The sequence below is a fragment of the Diplotaxodon limnothrissa genome, linkage group LG5 (assembly GCF_057381915.1).
Source record: "Diplotaxodon limnothrissa isolate DT_005_m linkage group LG5, D_limnothrissa_male_GT1.1, whole genome shotgun sequence".
Taxonomy (NCBI): Eukaryota; Metazoa; Chordata; class Actinopteri; order Cichliformes; family Cichlidae; genus Diplotaxodon; species Diplotaxodon limnothrissa.
The window spans coordinates 16200068-16214651 of NC_140600.1; the positions used below are offsets into that span (position 1 = coordinate 16200068).

The 14584-nt window shown below is 42.8% G+C and overlaps 1 protein-coding gene across 2 annotated transcripts in view; it reads left to right on the forward strand.

The window, feature by feature from the left end:
- Positions 1 to 4318: 4318 nt before the first annotated feature.
- The window catches only part of LOC146631853 (tensin-2-like), a 30351-nt gene continuing 20085 nt past the window's right edge, over positions 4319 to 14584 (forward strand). For both annotated transcript variants that reach the window (XM_085353154.1, XM_085353155.1), the window contains exons 1-3: positions 4319 to 4631; positions 12390 to 12495; positions 12590 to 12627. In XM_085353154.1, the coding sequence (XP_085209280.1) occupies positions 4509 to 4631; positions 12390 to 12495; positions 12590 to 12627 (267 nt within the window). In that variant the 5' untranslated portion in view covers positions 4319 to 4508. The remainder of the gene's footprint in view (positions 4632 to 12389; positions 12496 to 12589; positions 12628 to 14584) is intronic.

The window sequence follows — 14584 nt, forward strand, 5'->3', positions numbered from 1 at the left end:
TCAGTGAAAACAGTTTTAACATGAGGATTGGGGAAAACAGTGTTTTTTACAATAACCTGTCCTGTTGAGCAGTTTTAGCGAGCAGAATCATGGTCTGAGTGCTTTGTTGTGCTGAGATGGGGAAGACAGAATATCAACCAAAAGTTAAAATGTTTTAAATTTATTTACATGTCACTGAGTGAAATATATGTGAGTGAAATTTAAATGACCATCAGACACCCTTGATCTGGAGCTCTGTGCAAGATCTTAGCTCATGGAGCTAATGGTGGATCAGTCCAAAACTTGGAACTTGATCTGAAGGCAGATGGAACCACAGTCACATCTGGTAAAACTCTACATCGTAATCAGTGTTGGGACTAACGCGTTAACTACGTTATTATTGTGGTAACGAGCACGGTAACTAGTTATTATGCCGAAACCGGGAACGCGTTACTCGTTACTGGGATTTAGATAGGCTCGTTATTCGTTACTTCGTGTGGTGGCTATCGCGGAGCTTCCACAGATTCAGTAACATTAGCAAGTGGTGGATGCCAGCAGGTGGATGAAGGAAAAGGGAGGCAAGGGGAGAGACCCGAAGCGGCCGCTGGTCCGAGAGTGTCAGGTGAACTGAACTTCAGGTAAGAAGTTATAACCTGCAGTCCATCTGGGTCAGATATGAACCAAGTTTAGGTGGAGTTTATTTTCGTTATGCTGACTTTTTCGTACTGCGTGCTAGCTAGCATGACGGAGTTTCTATAGGGTTGATCTGATATCCTCGTGTTGGTGTTGTTCCCAGATCATCATACTAAATGTTGTTGCAGGATCAACATTGCATGTGACCAATCAGAATGTTGTGACGTCATACTTTTGCGACTTCGGGAAAAACCGGCTTAAAACAAAAAACTGTACTTAAGCTGCGTGAAACCGCCTCTGTCCGCCGATCAACGGACCCTGACCCTAACCGTAACCCTTTAATAAACAGTAAGCAGAATTAATATTGTCCTTGCAACATTGGAATTTCATAAATGCACGAATGGCTTGGCGCGCAAAGGAATAACGTCACAACAATGTGATTGGTCACTTTCAATGTTGAACCTGGAACAACATTTTCATGATGGTCTGGGAACAACACCAACACGAGGATATCAGATCATCCGTTTCTATACAGCTGGGTGGGTGCTATGTTACTGATGTTGAACTTTATTTTGTTCATAAGGTTAATTATTAGAGTTGCCAACCGTCCCGTAAAAAACGGAATCGTCTGGTATTCAGAGAAAATATCATGCGTTTCGTATTGAGGTGAAAAGGAACACAGTTTATGTTTCAGCTACAATGAAAAAGACACAAAGCTGGAGTTATTCTGTGTTTACGCTGCACAGCTGCCTCTTCTTCTCTCATCCTCTCACCCTCCCTCTCCTGTTTCTACTTCAATCATGAAACCGATCAATGATCAGCTGATCGGCTTTTCTCTCTTGTTTATTTATCGCCCACTTTGCGCCAGAAAGAGGAAACCAGCAGATGTCGCGCTAAACAACAGCAGCACGTTTAAGCTTGATCAGCTGTTGTTAGAATTTATTTAATATTAGTTTCTAGTATCAGCTGATGTTGGCTGGAGCCACAGCTGTAAACCTGCTGGTCATGATATCGGTTTGGTTATGTGATGAGAGGGAAACATGAAGATGAAACCAGGAGATGTCCTTACTGAATCATCAGAGCTGTGATGAAGAAACAGGTTTACCTTTTAGGTGACATGAATGAGTTGAAGGGAAGTTATGAACTGTTTCTGAGAGACAAATAACACCAGGATCCTTTTCTAAGTAGCTGACAGCTGGTAACTGTGCAGGGGCGGGTCTAGCAAAGTGTTGCCAGGGGTCCATGTAGGGCATTAAAAGGGAAAGGGGGGCACAAAGAAATACTTTCTTATTCTCTAAAATGTCTCACTTTTAAAAAAATAATTATCTGAGTCTTACAACAAACAATTGATAGATTGATGCATATATACCATCAGAACAGTGTACATCACTGTCACAACAGCGTTTGTTTTCATTCAAAGGCTTTATGATTTTTCCTATAATGGTGGGCCGGTCTCTAGTCAAAATGCCCGGGACGATTTTTTGTCCCAGTCCAGCCCTGTATGCAGCTCATCTTCAGTCTGGTGTTACCTACATCTTCCTATTCAGAAGGCAGAATTTCCGAGTTCTGAGTACAATCGAAAGCACCACGACTGCAGTTTTTGTGTTGGATGTAAAAAGCAGGCTAGGATAGAATCAGGCGTGGGATTTCTCTCGTGGAAATGTGCACATTATTTTTTCCTTTCTATTGGTAGGTGGCACAGTGCACTTGTGGCAAGTAAGCAAGCTAGAAGACCGGCAAAGTTATGGAAGAAACACATTAACAAGAGAATTCTGAGTAAAACCAAAGTTACTTTCCCTAGTAACTAGTTACTCTGAAAGTAACGATTAACTTGAAGTAACTGAGTTACTTTTGATAGAAGTAACTAGTAATGTAACTAAGTTACTAATTTAAAGTAACTTACCCAACACTGATTGTAATAGACTGAAATCGTGGTACGGTCCCCCTTCTCAAGAAGGCAGTTGTACAGGTTCATCTTAAGTTTGCTAATGAGCATCTAAATCATTCAGGAAAGATTTGGGAGAAAGCAAAATGTGTAAAATCCTCCTTCCTTCAGTCAGAACACTGAAGATGGCATCAAAGGAGTGGCTAAAGAGGAAGCACATTAAGGTCATGGAGTGGCCTAGCCAGTCTCCAGACTTCAGTTCGATAGAAAATCTGTGGCAGAAACTGAAGCTTCGAGCTGCCAAGTTTCTGTAAAGAGGACTGGACCAAAATCCCTCCTGAGATGTGTGCAAACCTGGTGACCAACTACAAGAAAGATCACACCAACAAGGATTTCTCCACCAAGTACTAAATGATCAAATACTTATTTCACTCGTTGACATGCATCTATTTATAACTTTTGTGTAATGTGTTTTTTTCTGGGTTATTGGTTGATATTCAGTATCTCCCTTTTAACATGAAACTACCATAGAAGTCAAAGCATGTTCATTTCTTTGAAAGCGAGCAAACTTACAAATAGGTCAAGTAGGCGATCAAATACTTGTATCCCCCACTGTATCCACACATAACCAGCCCCCACACCTGTCGCCATGACAGTTAAGAGGATGGCACACACAGGAGGGTCCTCCATACCCTTTTCCACTTCACACCACAAAATGACAGAGGTTCATGTCCACACGTTAAGTTTTCAAAGAAAGCTGCCTTGATTTTATCTGAATTTATAGCATACAGCTTTTAATCTCTCACTATCACTGATTTCTTCTCACTGCTGCTGTAGATGCTGATGATTTGATGCCCAATTTAGCTCCCGGCCACAGATTTGTCTCACATTTAAACCAAAGACTGCTTTGTACAGCCTAACCAAGCCCTAAAAATGTGGCTTTAAAAAGAGTTTATTGTTGAAGCTTTTCCCCTCCCAACTGCAAAACCCCCCAGATTGAAGCAGTATTTTGTCTGGGGAGCCCAGTTTGAGGATTACAGTTGTGTGTGTGTGTGTAACAGAAAGAGAGAGCTGTAGTCTGAAGGAATGAACACAGATCTAAAATTTAAGCACAGAATGTGTCATTGTTTTAATTTCAGTGGAGAGAGAGAGCTGCATCCAAGTGAGGAAATAAAGCGAGGTCGGTGATGATGTCATTTGTCCTGTCAAACAAGGAGGTGAAGCTGATTACGTTTTAGGCTACATAAACGTCCATGGGACACGCCGAGATAGAAGACTTTTTCTCGAAACAATGCGGAGAGGGAGAAGAGTGATCAGTGCTATCAAGCCAGCAGTTAAGTTCTCATGAGCAAAGCCACAGAGACCAGAAGGATGACATGTGTGAAAGAGGTTCAAACTAATCACTCTCCCATGAGGAAGAGGAGCGTGAGAGGAGCTGCAGTAAAGCCAAAGCACAAGGGAAGGGTTTGACATCAACAAGCCAAAACAGCTGCCCCCTTCTCCCGCACAGCAAGGGAGGGAGAGAGAGAGAGACAGGGAAGACTGGAGGGTCTGTAAGTGTAGAGCACAAGACATTTGAGGGTCTGTAAGCTGGAGAGAAGGAGTTATTAGCAAGTGGAAACGGTGGAGGGGGGCGGGAGGGAAGAGAGAGGCGGTGAGTGTATGCTTGTATGTTTTCAGAGTGAAGATAGTCAGAGAGCAAGGGGCGCAGGGGGAGTGTAAGGGGATGTGGGTTGAAGGGTAGGTTCTTGGTGACAGGGAGAAAGAGCGGTTGTAAGAAGAGAAGTCAGGGGGTGGAAAGTTATCTGGGGTGGGTTTCGAGGCAGGGTAAGCCGTCAGAGGCGAAGAACAGAGGTGTGAGGAGTCGCTGAGAAGGACGGAGGAACATGCTGGAGAACAAGAAGAGAGAAAACATGAAGTGCTGAAAGGGGTGGAAGAGAAGAGGAAATCACTCGCGAGGAGCTGAGGAAATTTAAAGATTAGAGGTGCAAGAGGCGTGTTTGCTGCAAGAATGGGGTGCATTCACAGTACGAGCACTGTGGGGATACAAAAGCACGCACATGACACAGAAACTGGAGGAATCCCTGTGAAGGCAGACCCTGAGGTACCTCCTGAAATCCTTCAGCTTGCTGAGGTAAGTGAGTAACCATCAACACGCTGGTTGTGCACAGTTCCATCCTCAAACGTGTGCAGTTTGAAGATAAACACAAAGTAAAATCACAGGTCATTAGAGATCAGCTGTTAAAGTCAGTTTGAAACACTCTAGCTCTCACTTTACATCCACAGCACCCGCTCGATCTGCTTTGCCATTTGACTCAGCAGCAGAGGCTGAACTTATACACTCATCACATGCTTGATAACAACCAAAGGAATCCAAAGAATTGCCACTGTGTTTCCAAATTAGACGAGGCCTGGACTCCAGAGCTGCTCTGTCTCTCTTATGAAATATTCCAGCAGCACATCATAAACAGAAGTGTGCATACCGAAGGGATCAAAGTGTTTGGCATGTTCCTTTTAGACCTCTCTCAGAAGCTTGTGAGCTAAGAAAGCTAATAAACTGTAAACTAAAACCACAGTCATCAACAGTGAACCAAGAAAAAAGGGGGGTATGCAGAGCAGCGGAAGGGAGGATTCATGCGATCGCTGTTAAATGATGTTCCTCGGGTATCAAAGGTTCAGGAGGAAGTGGTATAAGTTACTGTCTGGTTTTGACCCACCGCCTGCCTGTCTGCAGCCTCTATTTAGGAACATCTATGGATTTAGGTGCAAGCTACACTTCCACATGCATGAAGCCTCCTGGTATGCGCACTGGAATATGTGTGTTCTCACATGTTAGAGTAAATCATATTGTGGCATGCTCTGTGTCAGTGTTAGAAGAGAGCAAAAGAACAAAAAAGGTAAATAGGAAATGAAAAAAGTTGTGCATCTTTAATAAAACACACAGTGAAATGAAGCTGAAAGCTCAGACATCTGTGTGACGAGTGTGTAGTTTCTCTCTGATATTGGAGATATTGCTGGAACAAAAACATTAGATCATTTGCGGCTTCATATCCCTTGCTTGTGTTTTCCTGTGTGTGTGTGTGTGTGTGTGTGTGTGTGTGTGTGTGTGTGTGTGTGTGTGTGTGTGTGTGTGTGTGTGTGTCAGAGCATGCCAAATTATGATGACATAGTCCCAGCTGAATGGGCGGACTCGTATGAAGTGGAGAAGAATGAACTGTGTGAATCTGTACATGCAACCAACAGTGCAGGAGTTTGGGGTTTTTTTGGTTTTGGTGGGGTGGGGGGGGGAAGAGTTTTTTCCTCTCTTTCACACAAATGAAAATCTGAACTAATTCTTGTTCCTATTTTGAGCATTTTCATAGCTTTTAGAGGCGACAGCCCCCTACTCCTGCAGGTTATAAATACCCAGCCAGAACTTGAGCACACTCCTGGCTCGCCACCTGCTCCCGTCCCTTCCTGGGCAGATTGTATGTCTGTGTGTGAGTGCGTGTGAGAGTTTTGTGACTCCTGGTCTCCAGCATGTCATCACTTGTGAGGTGCCGCTGAAAAAAGAAATGAGGCATTTAGTGCCAAGGAGGTGCGCGTGCGTGTGTCACTGTACTCTGTATTTATTTACAGTGTGCGTGCGTGCGTGCGTGCGTGCATGCATGCAGGCGTGTGTGCGTATGTGGTTGCAGCTGTATATTTTTGCCAATGTGAGGCAGTGGTACAGTGTATATTTCAGATAACTAAAGCTTTGTATTGAGGCACATGACAGAAAACTCTCACGACACAAAGCGGCATTACAGCTTCATTTTAAAAAGCCAGGGTAAAAAAAACAAAGCCCTAATAAATGCAGTTCAGTCCCTTTCTTCATCCACACGTTAGATGTGGAAGTCCTTCGGGCTCTTTGGTCAGTGGAGATGCCTGGAGAATGACACAGACTTTGGCTGCGAAAAACAAATGGGGTGGGGTTCTAATGCTGCAATGCAATACTGCAACACTGCTGATAGCCACAGGAGCCTCTGGAGACTGAATGTCCGTGCAAACAGAGATCCTTCTTACTGGTATCACTGCATATAAAGGGGGTTGGGCATAATCTAACAAACACCTGTGCAGCACAGCGTAGCATATATTCAGTCCTAGTGTTGAAAAAACTCAGTAAAATTCATTAGAAAGCTCAAATTATTCAAACTTTTAAAGCATTCAAAGCATTTAGCAAATCGTGCCAAAAAGTTTGTGTTTACTGTCTGAGTCAAATTAAAATGACAAAGCATTTGTCAGCATCACCTCAGCTTTGAACTGTACTGCTTTTATGACAAATGCCTCGACAGTTGTTTGTGCAGTTCCAGTTTAAACTAAACTTTGGCTTTCTTGTTGTGCTCCAGTTATTTGACAGCGTTGTCCTTCTTGTCGCCCTGATCTTTTGAGCGTGGTGTTAAAAATGCTTTCCCGATGGTGTAATTTTCTGTCCCTCTGTATGGAACAAAATCCTTTTGTATAGTTATATTCAGAAACACTCTGAACCAGACCCATAGTGATGGGCTGCTTGAACAAAATCCAAACAATGTGCAGCAAGAGTTAAGCAGAAGCGAGCTTTGCCATCATGGGAAAAATTTAAAGATCGAATGACTTTTAGACGAGCAAACAACAACGACGGTGTTGTTGTAACAACTGAACTTCAAAGTTGAAAAGACATGTTCAGTTCACATGAAAATGTTGTTTTTAGTACAAGTTTAAATCCGTACATTTCAGTTTCATGATGATAGCATCTCTCCAAAGCTGTTTAACTTGGCTCACCTTACTTAATGTTGTTAAGTAAGCTGGAATAGGTGGAAAGGACTGTTCTTTATCCTGAGTTAATTGACAGATAACTACCACTAAATGTGCTCTCTGCTCACATACCAAAAGTACTTTATAAAGGTTATTATTTAACTAGACTGTTCCCTAAGATTCTGATTAAAATGTCAGATGAATAATGAATGGCTTAAAACGTGTGTGTCAGCTGATTGAGGGATCATTCAGATATTTTAGGAATCGGTGTCTCAGGAAAGCCGTGAGGACCCCACACACCCATGCCCTCACCTCTGTGAACTACTGCCATCTGTCGCACCCACACAACCAGGCTGAACAATAGCTTCCCCCCAGAGCTGTGGCTGCTCGGAACCAGGCCAAGAACGAATAAAGACTGGAAATATCCTTCCAATGTAACACACTGTATTGCTGATCCATCAACTATTTAATTTCACACTAGATGTTGTGGCACATGCCACTTTACTCATCCTGCTGAACTGGTGCACAGTATTATTGTGCTACCGTGTAGTTATTGGATACTTTTATAGCTTTAACTTAATCTTCTAAACTTTTGTAAGAGCTTCAAACCAAATTTCACTGCACTGCATAATATAAGTACAGCAGTAACAAGAATGTGTTCGCTGGAACAAAAGCAGTACATCCAAACTAATTACATCACCATGATGAAAAAAAATATACAGCTGTCTATGCTTTTCAAATAAGTTTAACAGTGAAAACGTCCTCAGTTGGAAAATGTGCTGCACTGCCACAGTGTGTCCACTGGGTAGCAGCCTTGACCCATTCTGATATTTCAGGTTCAACTTTCTGACTTACTGGCAACAACAGATGGAAAGTGCCACGGTTATAGCGTGGAACTGATATGCTGCTTTAATGCCATATCTCTATAATAAAAATGTAAAAAGCTACATTTGAGTGATTTTTCTTCAGTGGCAAAGATTTGCAACATTAAAAATCTTTGTCATTTATTTGACCCGCGGCAAAAACAAAGGAAAAATTGATGCAGTGTTTGTTAGTCACGTGCCATCTAACTGTGACTTCATTGCAAGTGTTGTTTACTTCACTGCTATTAGAGTTTGTACTGTCCCCATATGTCATACAAAATAATTCCAAGGTATGTATTACACATATTACATTGCTTTTATGCCGCTGAATGATTTTTGTCTTTATCCTTTCCTGTAATTTATTTCCATAATTATTCAGTTTGCTTTACGTTGAGTGATGATTGCAGCTTTTTTTGCAGTGTCGTAGCCGAGGGAACATTTCTGCAGGCGATCTCAGACCTGTGAAGTGACACATGCATTTGTGTGTACCGCATCTCTTTGGATTGCATTAGTCCAATTGATTCAATCTCCAATATTCACGGGTTACATAAGAACATTCAGAGTGTAAACGGCTGAGATGAGATGATGGTGATCCTCTCCCCTCATATGCCCTCAGCCCTCCCCCCCATATACTCCACACTACCACACACACAGACCCAGATGCATCACATTCACTGGATGTTACCGTTTATATGAGCACGTGTCGATAGTCAGATGACTCGGTACTCTGTTCTTTTGTTTATGAGATCAATGCGTACAGCATGATGGTAACGCGGTCCATCAGAGGCAACAGCCAAATTCATCTCAGAGGGCTTGGTGGCTAGATGGGTTACAAATATTAGGCAGCCTGAGAAAATGAGTGCAACAGTGATTTCATTATGGAAATCCTTTCTTTGGTGGATCTGTGTTAATCTACACTCCATACTGTATGAACAGTATGACTGGACAAAGTCAGTGGTTAGTTCTGGGGCCTCACAGCAAGAGGATCCTAGACTCAAGGACGGTTTGTTTGGAGTTTGCATGTTCTCGCAGTGTCGTATGGGATTCCTCTTGCAGTCCAAAGACATGCTTGGGGATTAGGTTGATTGAGGGATGACCCCCACAAAACCTGTATTGCATAAGTGGAAGAAAATTGACCACTGGATTTGAGATTCTAGCAACTTTTTTTTCTATAGTCATATATGCCCACTCTAATCCACCTACCCACCATCAAATAGCATGCTTAGCTCCCTCTGCTCACATTCATACTGTCAAGCAGGCAAGTAAAACTTTAGCACCTTTCAAAAGAAATATCACAAACTGCTTCACAACAAAAATGCTAAAACGTCAAAACAAAAGGTTACCCAATTAATGAGTTTTAATCAATAATCAATTTTTATCGATCAATTTTAGCTGCCTTTTAGAAGAGATCACTGGGTCCACAGCTCTCAGGCTCTCTCAGAAGGGTCAAGTTGTATGTTTGGAGGCCACAGTAGCCAATGCCCCTTCAGTTCTCAGCCTTGTATCCTGCACAGCCAGCAGGCCCAGCTTGCATGACCTCGGGGACAGGTTGGGCATGTATGGATGTAAAAGTTCACTGATGTATGCTGGTTTGTGTCAATGCAGAGCTCTAAAAGTCTAATCCACAATCATATAGTGGACCCAAAAGTTAATGGGGAGCCAGTGTAACTGAATTAGTAACAGTGTGACATGTGAGTACTTAAAAGACTTAGACAGAAGCCTCTGAACAACCTGCAGACGCTCCAAAGAAGCTTCCTTCAGACTAGTGAACAAAGTGAATTAATTACAATAATCGAGACGTGATAAAGGCATAAAAAACAATTATAACAGTAATATTCTAACCACCTCTTGGATGTAATCCCATGTTTAGCGAACAAACAGGAGAAGCCTTCGTCTAACGCTTAGTAAGACAGCAAATAAGTGTATTTTCAAGAAAAAAGTATTATTCTAAAGCTCCTGATTATTAACCGTGAGGTCATTTAAAATGAGATTAAAATAAATTGCAGTGCTTTAATTTGAGACTTAAACATTATTGCTTGGTAAACCTTTATTTTCAACTGAAATTGGATTCGAAACACTTGAGTTCAGTAAGCAAGTAAACGTCAAATTAAAGAGCATTTGGAATTTTTAATGAAGCAAGTCAGAAACTTTGCAGCTGTTATATGGTGTGCTGCAAAGCGCGGTGTCTGCAAATCAGCTGCGTTTACGTTCGCATTATAAGCAGCCGCACAAAAGCTGAAGGTGAGGCCGCATAAAACATTCAGTTGACATTTCTTGTCATTAAGGATTTAAACGGTGTACACTCCACTTGAGAGGCAAGGCTCCTTTATAAAACATTCCAGTTTAGCAACACTCACCGTTTAAGGCGGTGAGGGAAGCGAGGCCAGTCAATAATCATTTGTGAGAGGGACCAAACCGGCGTTCAACTTCCCGAGTTAAAGTCAAACCAAGGCGTCCAAAAAAATGTCTCAGCTGAGATGTGTTTATTTTAATTAGATACAGGCATTTAACATGAAGGGAAATTTCAGCATGTAGTGGTACTATGGGATGTTTGTTGTCCTCCACCTCTCCTACACATACCGCACTCTCACACCATCTCCTTCCTGATGTTTCCAGGCCCCTCCTCATCCTCTGCTCTAGGAAAAAAGTAATGGTTTAATTTGCTTCACATGCCGTCAAAAGGTTTTGCTTTGGGAGGGCGTTGCCATAACTCTGTATAAACATTGTCCCGCTTCTCGCTGGGACAGTTGAGTATGAGTTTATAAAAAGAAAAATCCATGGATTATGAGTCAGGGAGGTGAAATTATTAGAGTGCATATCTTCACCACAGCTGTGTGTGGATGTGCCTTAAAGACATTCAAATTAATCGTTGCTTTCAAATGATCATTTTTTTTATTAGTGCTTACATGAAGAATAATGCAGCCAATCATCATTCCCACCATATTAAGCAAAATAATGTTTGTTTGTTTTCTGAGAGAGAGTGAACAGTCATACTAAGCCTGTTTATGTCAGATTTACTGTACCTTTGGCTTTGCGTAAAGAAGCTCAAACCCTGGGTTTACACAGCTGCCAGGACTGCCCAGTGTGGTACCACCTTGAAATGTTGACAGGAAACTGAGCCTGTCTTCAAAGAGGAGAAGCCCCAGCTACTTAAGCCAGACTAACAGGGAGACTAAATGTAAGTTAAATATTAGTCTTTTGTTTAGCTGAAAAAGATTTATCTTCAAAGTCAGTATGTATGCAGGCAACACAGTTCTTTGAGATGATGACAATGCATGTGTGTATTCATAATATTGGTCATAAATTAGTCAGGGAAATGGCCAATAGGAAAAAAGGTTAACCTGACAATGACGCTAGAGGTCAAACCAGGGGAACATGAGGATTCAGTTTTTAGTTGGTGAAAAGTTGGAGTAGAGGAGTTTACGGGACATCTCAGTGTTTTTGGTACTTTTTCCATGTTCCTGAACTGCCGGGGGAGGCCACTGCTTTTGGGAATTCCATCACCAAAAGAGGAGTAAGGCAGACTTTGGATACACTTGGGGATACGATGTGTAAAAGTAACATGCACAGGAATGCGAGAACCCATGTGAATGTTTTACTAGCAGGACTTTAATGTGACAATCATTGTTATTTGCTTCACCTGACAGTTGTGAAGTTGTGGTTGATGAGTATGGAGACACAGAGAAGCTTAAAACAGTGACCACGGTAAAATAATAAAAAGATTAAAACACGTTTATCCCCTGACAGAATCTGTTAGGTTCAATTCGTCTTGCCTGTGACCATACTGCACAGTCGACTGGGAACAGCAGCATGTAAAGCTTTTCATTTTTCAGTCTTAGCCCCCAGACTGAGACAGAATAAGGACAAGTTAAAAGACAAGACAACAGGATGCCTTCAAAGACAACATGATACGACAGCTGATATTAGTGGAGGAAGCTGAACGTACAGCAGGTAGGACACCAGTGCTCATGCTCGTGTATCACTAAACCAGCGCATATCTGTACTGACAGCAGCCACGCAGGGGATAGTGAACATCTAGTGCTTCAGATGGAAGAATGCTAAACTCAAATTGAGAAACTTGGTAAACCTAAGCAGGCCCACAATCTACTATTCATGTTATCACGAGGGGATCGATGGTTTCAAGCTGCTTTCATGCACACAGTTACCGCCTCACTAAATGAATGATTTCCACTGAGGAGGAGCCTTTATTTCGTCCTTTGTAACATTTCTATGTCTCGTGTGTGGTGATCAGATTTGATTGTCCTGTGTATCCGCAGCTCTCCAAGTCAGGGAACCATGCCTTCACACTGAAAACACTAAAGAGGAGACGAATGTGTGATGTGTGCAAGCACAACATTGACACCCCTGCGGCTTTCTGCAAGGGTGAGTCCACATCTCAGGGTGGTAGCAGATCTAGATGCAGGTCAGAGCAGCTCGCTGACTCTCGGAGTAAATTATTGCTTCTTTTTGCTTACAGAGTGCAAGGTTACAGTTCACAAGACATGTGAAGCCAAGGTAAGCTATACATTTTCTACCTGCATACCTTACCTCCTCCTGCCCAGAGCAAACTGTGCACCTTTTTCAAAGGTTTGTCAGGTACCGACGTTAATGTGATGTTAGTCTTAAGTGGAATAAGCCATGTGCATTGACCTAGATGTCTGGTTAAAGAAGGCCTGCCTCCAGAACTGCACTCATCCATGCAGTAACATGGATGAGAGGGTGAGCTCTCAAGCACCCGGAAAGTCTCCGTTGTTTTTCAAAGTGACTCTTAATAAAGTCTGTGGCTTTAGAGGTCATATATGATACATCATTACTCATCATTAGCACTGTGAAAATAGCTCTCGGGGTGATCAATTAGGGGCAACAGGGATCTGTGAGCTGTCAGTGGTCTGAATGCACAGTGAGGGATCAGTGAGGAGGAGCCTAGACGAGAAGTCTCAGGGGATAATGCACGTTGCAAACAAATGCCGTCTGTGTGTCCGTCTACAGATAAGTTGCTGTTTGTTATAAGAAAGCCAAATACGATTCTCAACTGGAAAACTGGAAGGCCCTTGTTTGCAAGCAGTCACTTTGTAGTGCTCTCTGAACAAACGCACTCACAAAGCTCAGTGAAGCTAGTGCTCACAGCTTCAAACCACATGCTCTGCCGTAAGACAATCTGCATTTGTCTGTTGGTGATTAGAAAGGAAATTGCCCAGTAAACACTTTAAGCTCAGCTGAGCTTCACCACAGCGGCATATGTGCATTAGTAAGTCCTGGTTTTAAAAAAGCTGCTTATACACTTTGAGTAAGATGTCCCGACCTTTGCTTATAGAGTCCCCCAAAGAGTGGCCTGTTTCATTTAAACTGTGTGAGAGAAGCACTCTCTCCATCCACAGCTCATGTCAAGCCATTGGCAGCAGCAGCTTCTACTCTCATGTGACCCCACTCACATCACCTCAGTGTCACACGCCACTGAGTGAGTTCATGACCTTGCTGGAGCGGGACTGTTTTGTCTCACTCAGTATCCAGCAGCACAAGTCGTATACATGCACTCAAAAGCAGCACACCTGCCCTCTCTCAGCGCCACACAGAAGGACCTGTCATATATATTTCTCTGCTCTTCTCTTCACCAAGGTAACTCGCACACTCTAATGGTGTATGACACGCCTCTACCAGCTGTTGTGACTTAGTTGCGCGTATTAAAAGAGGATTATTATTTTTGTCATATGCATCCACCCTCCACCGGTCACCGGGGCAACAGCCAAAAACAATTCTCGGAGGCTGCAGGAGAGCGGGTGCCACGGTGAGTGGATATCGTCACGCAGGATGATGATCAGTCTGGATAGGAGAAGTCTGAGCGGGTAAATATAGAAAATAACGCGAGTGCCGCAGATGCCTGCGAGTGAGTGATCACAGGGGACGCAAATAAGTGAGAGGCAGCTGGGGAGGCAGTTTTTGTCTGTGTGAGAGTGCGTGTGATCAGTCCCATTTGGGGCTATTCATAAATAAAAAGGAACACTGGGTCAAGGCTTCAGACTGGTGTGCTTCATATACCAATACCCCCCCACCCCTCGTAGGTTTCTGCTGTTTGTCTTCTTGCTATAGAACATGTCATAGCACCACCTTCTTTTTCACTTCTTTCATTTCTTGCGTCTCACTGTCATCATCTCTTCTAACCTTTAATCTCTGTTAGATTGCTCCTTTTTCTGATGTTTTGCCGTCACAGTTAAAGCATCTCCCACCTTCTCTGTGTCATTTTTTTCTTATCTCCTTTTCAAATGTTTGATCCTTTCATCAGTGTGATACGGCAGTCACCACTACAGTTATAGTATGTTTTTTCCCCCCTATTTTTTATCCTTTGCGCATCGTCTTGTCTTTTCCCATCTCATCAAGTGTATGTCCCCGCTGCTATTTGTCCTCCTGCCTCTTGTCATCACTCTCCCTCGGGGCACCGGAGAGGTCACTGTACATCAGCACCCACTGTCTGCAT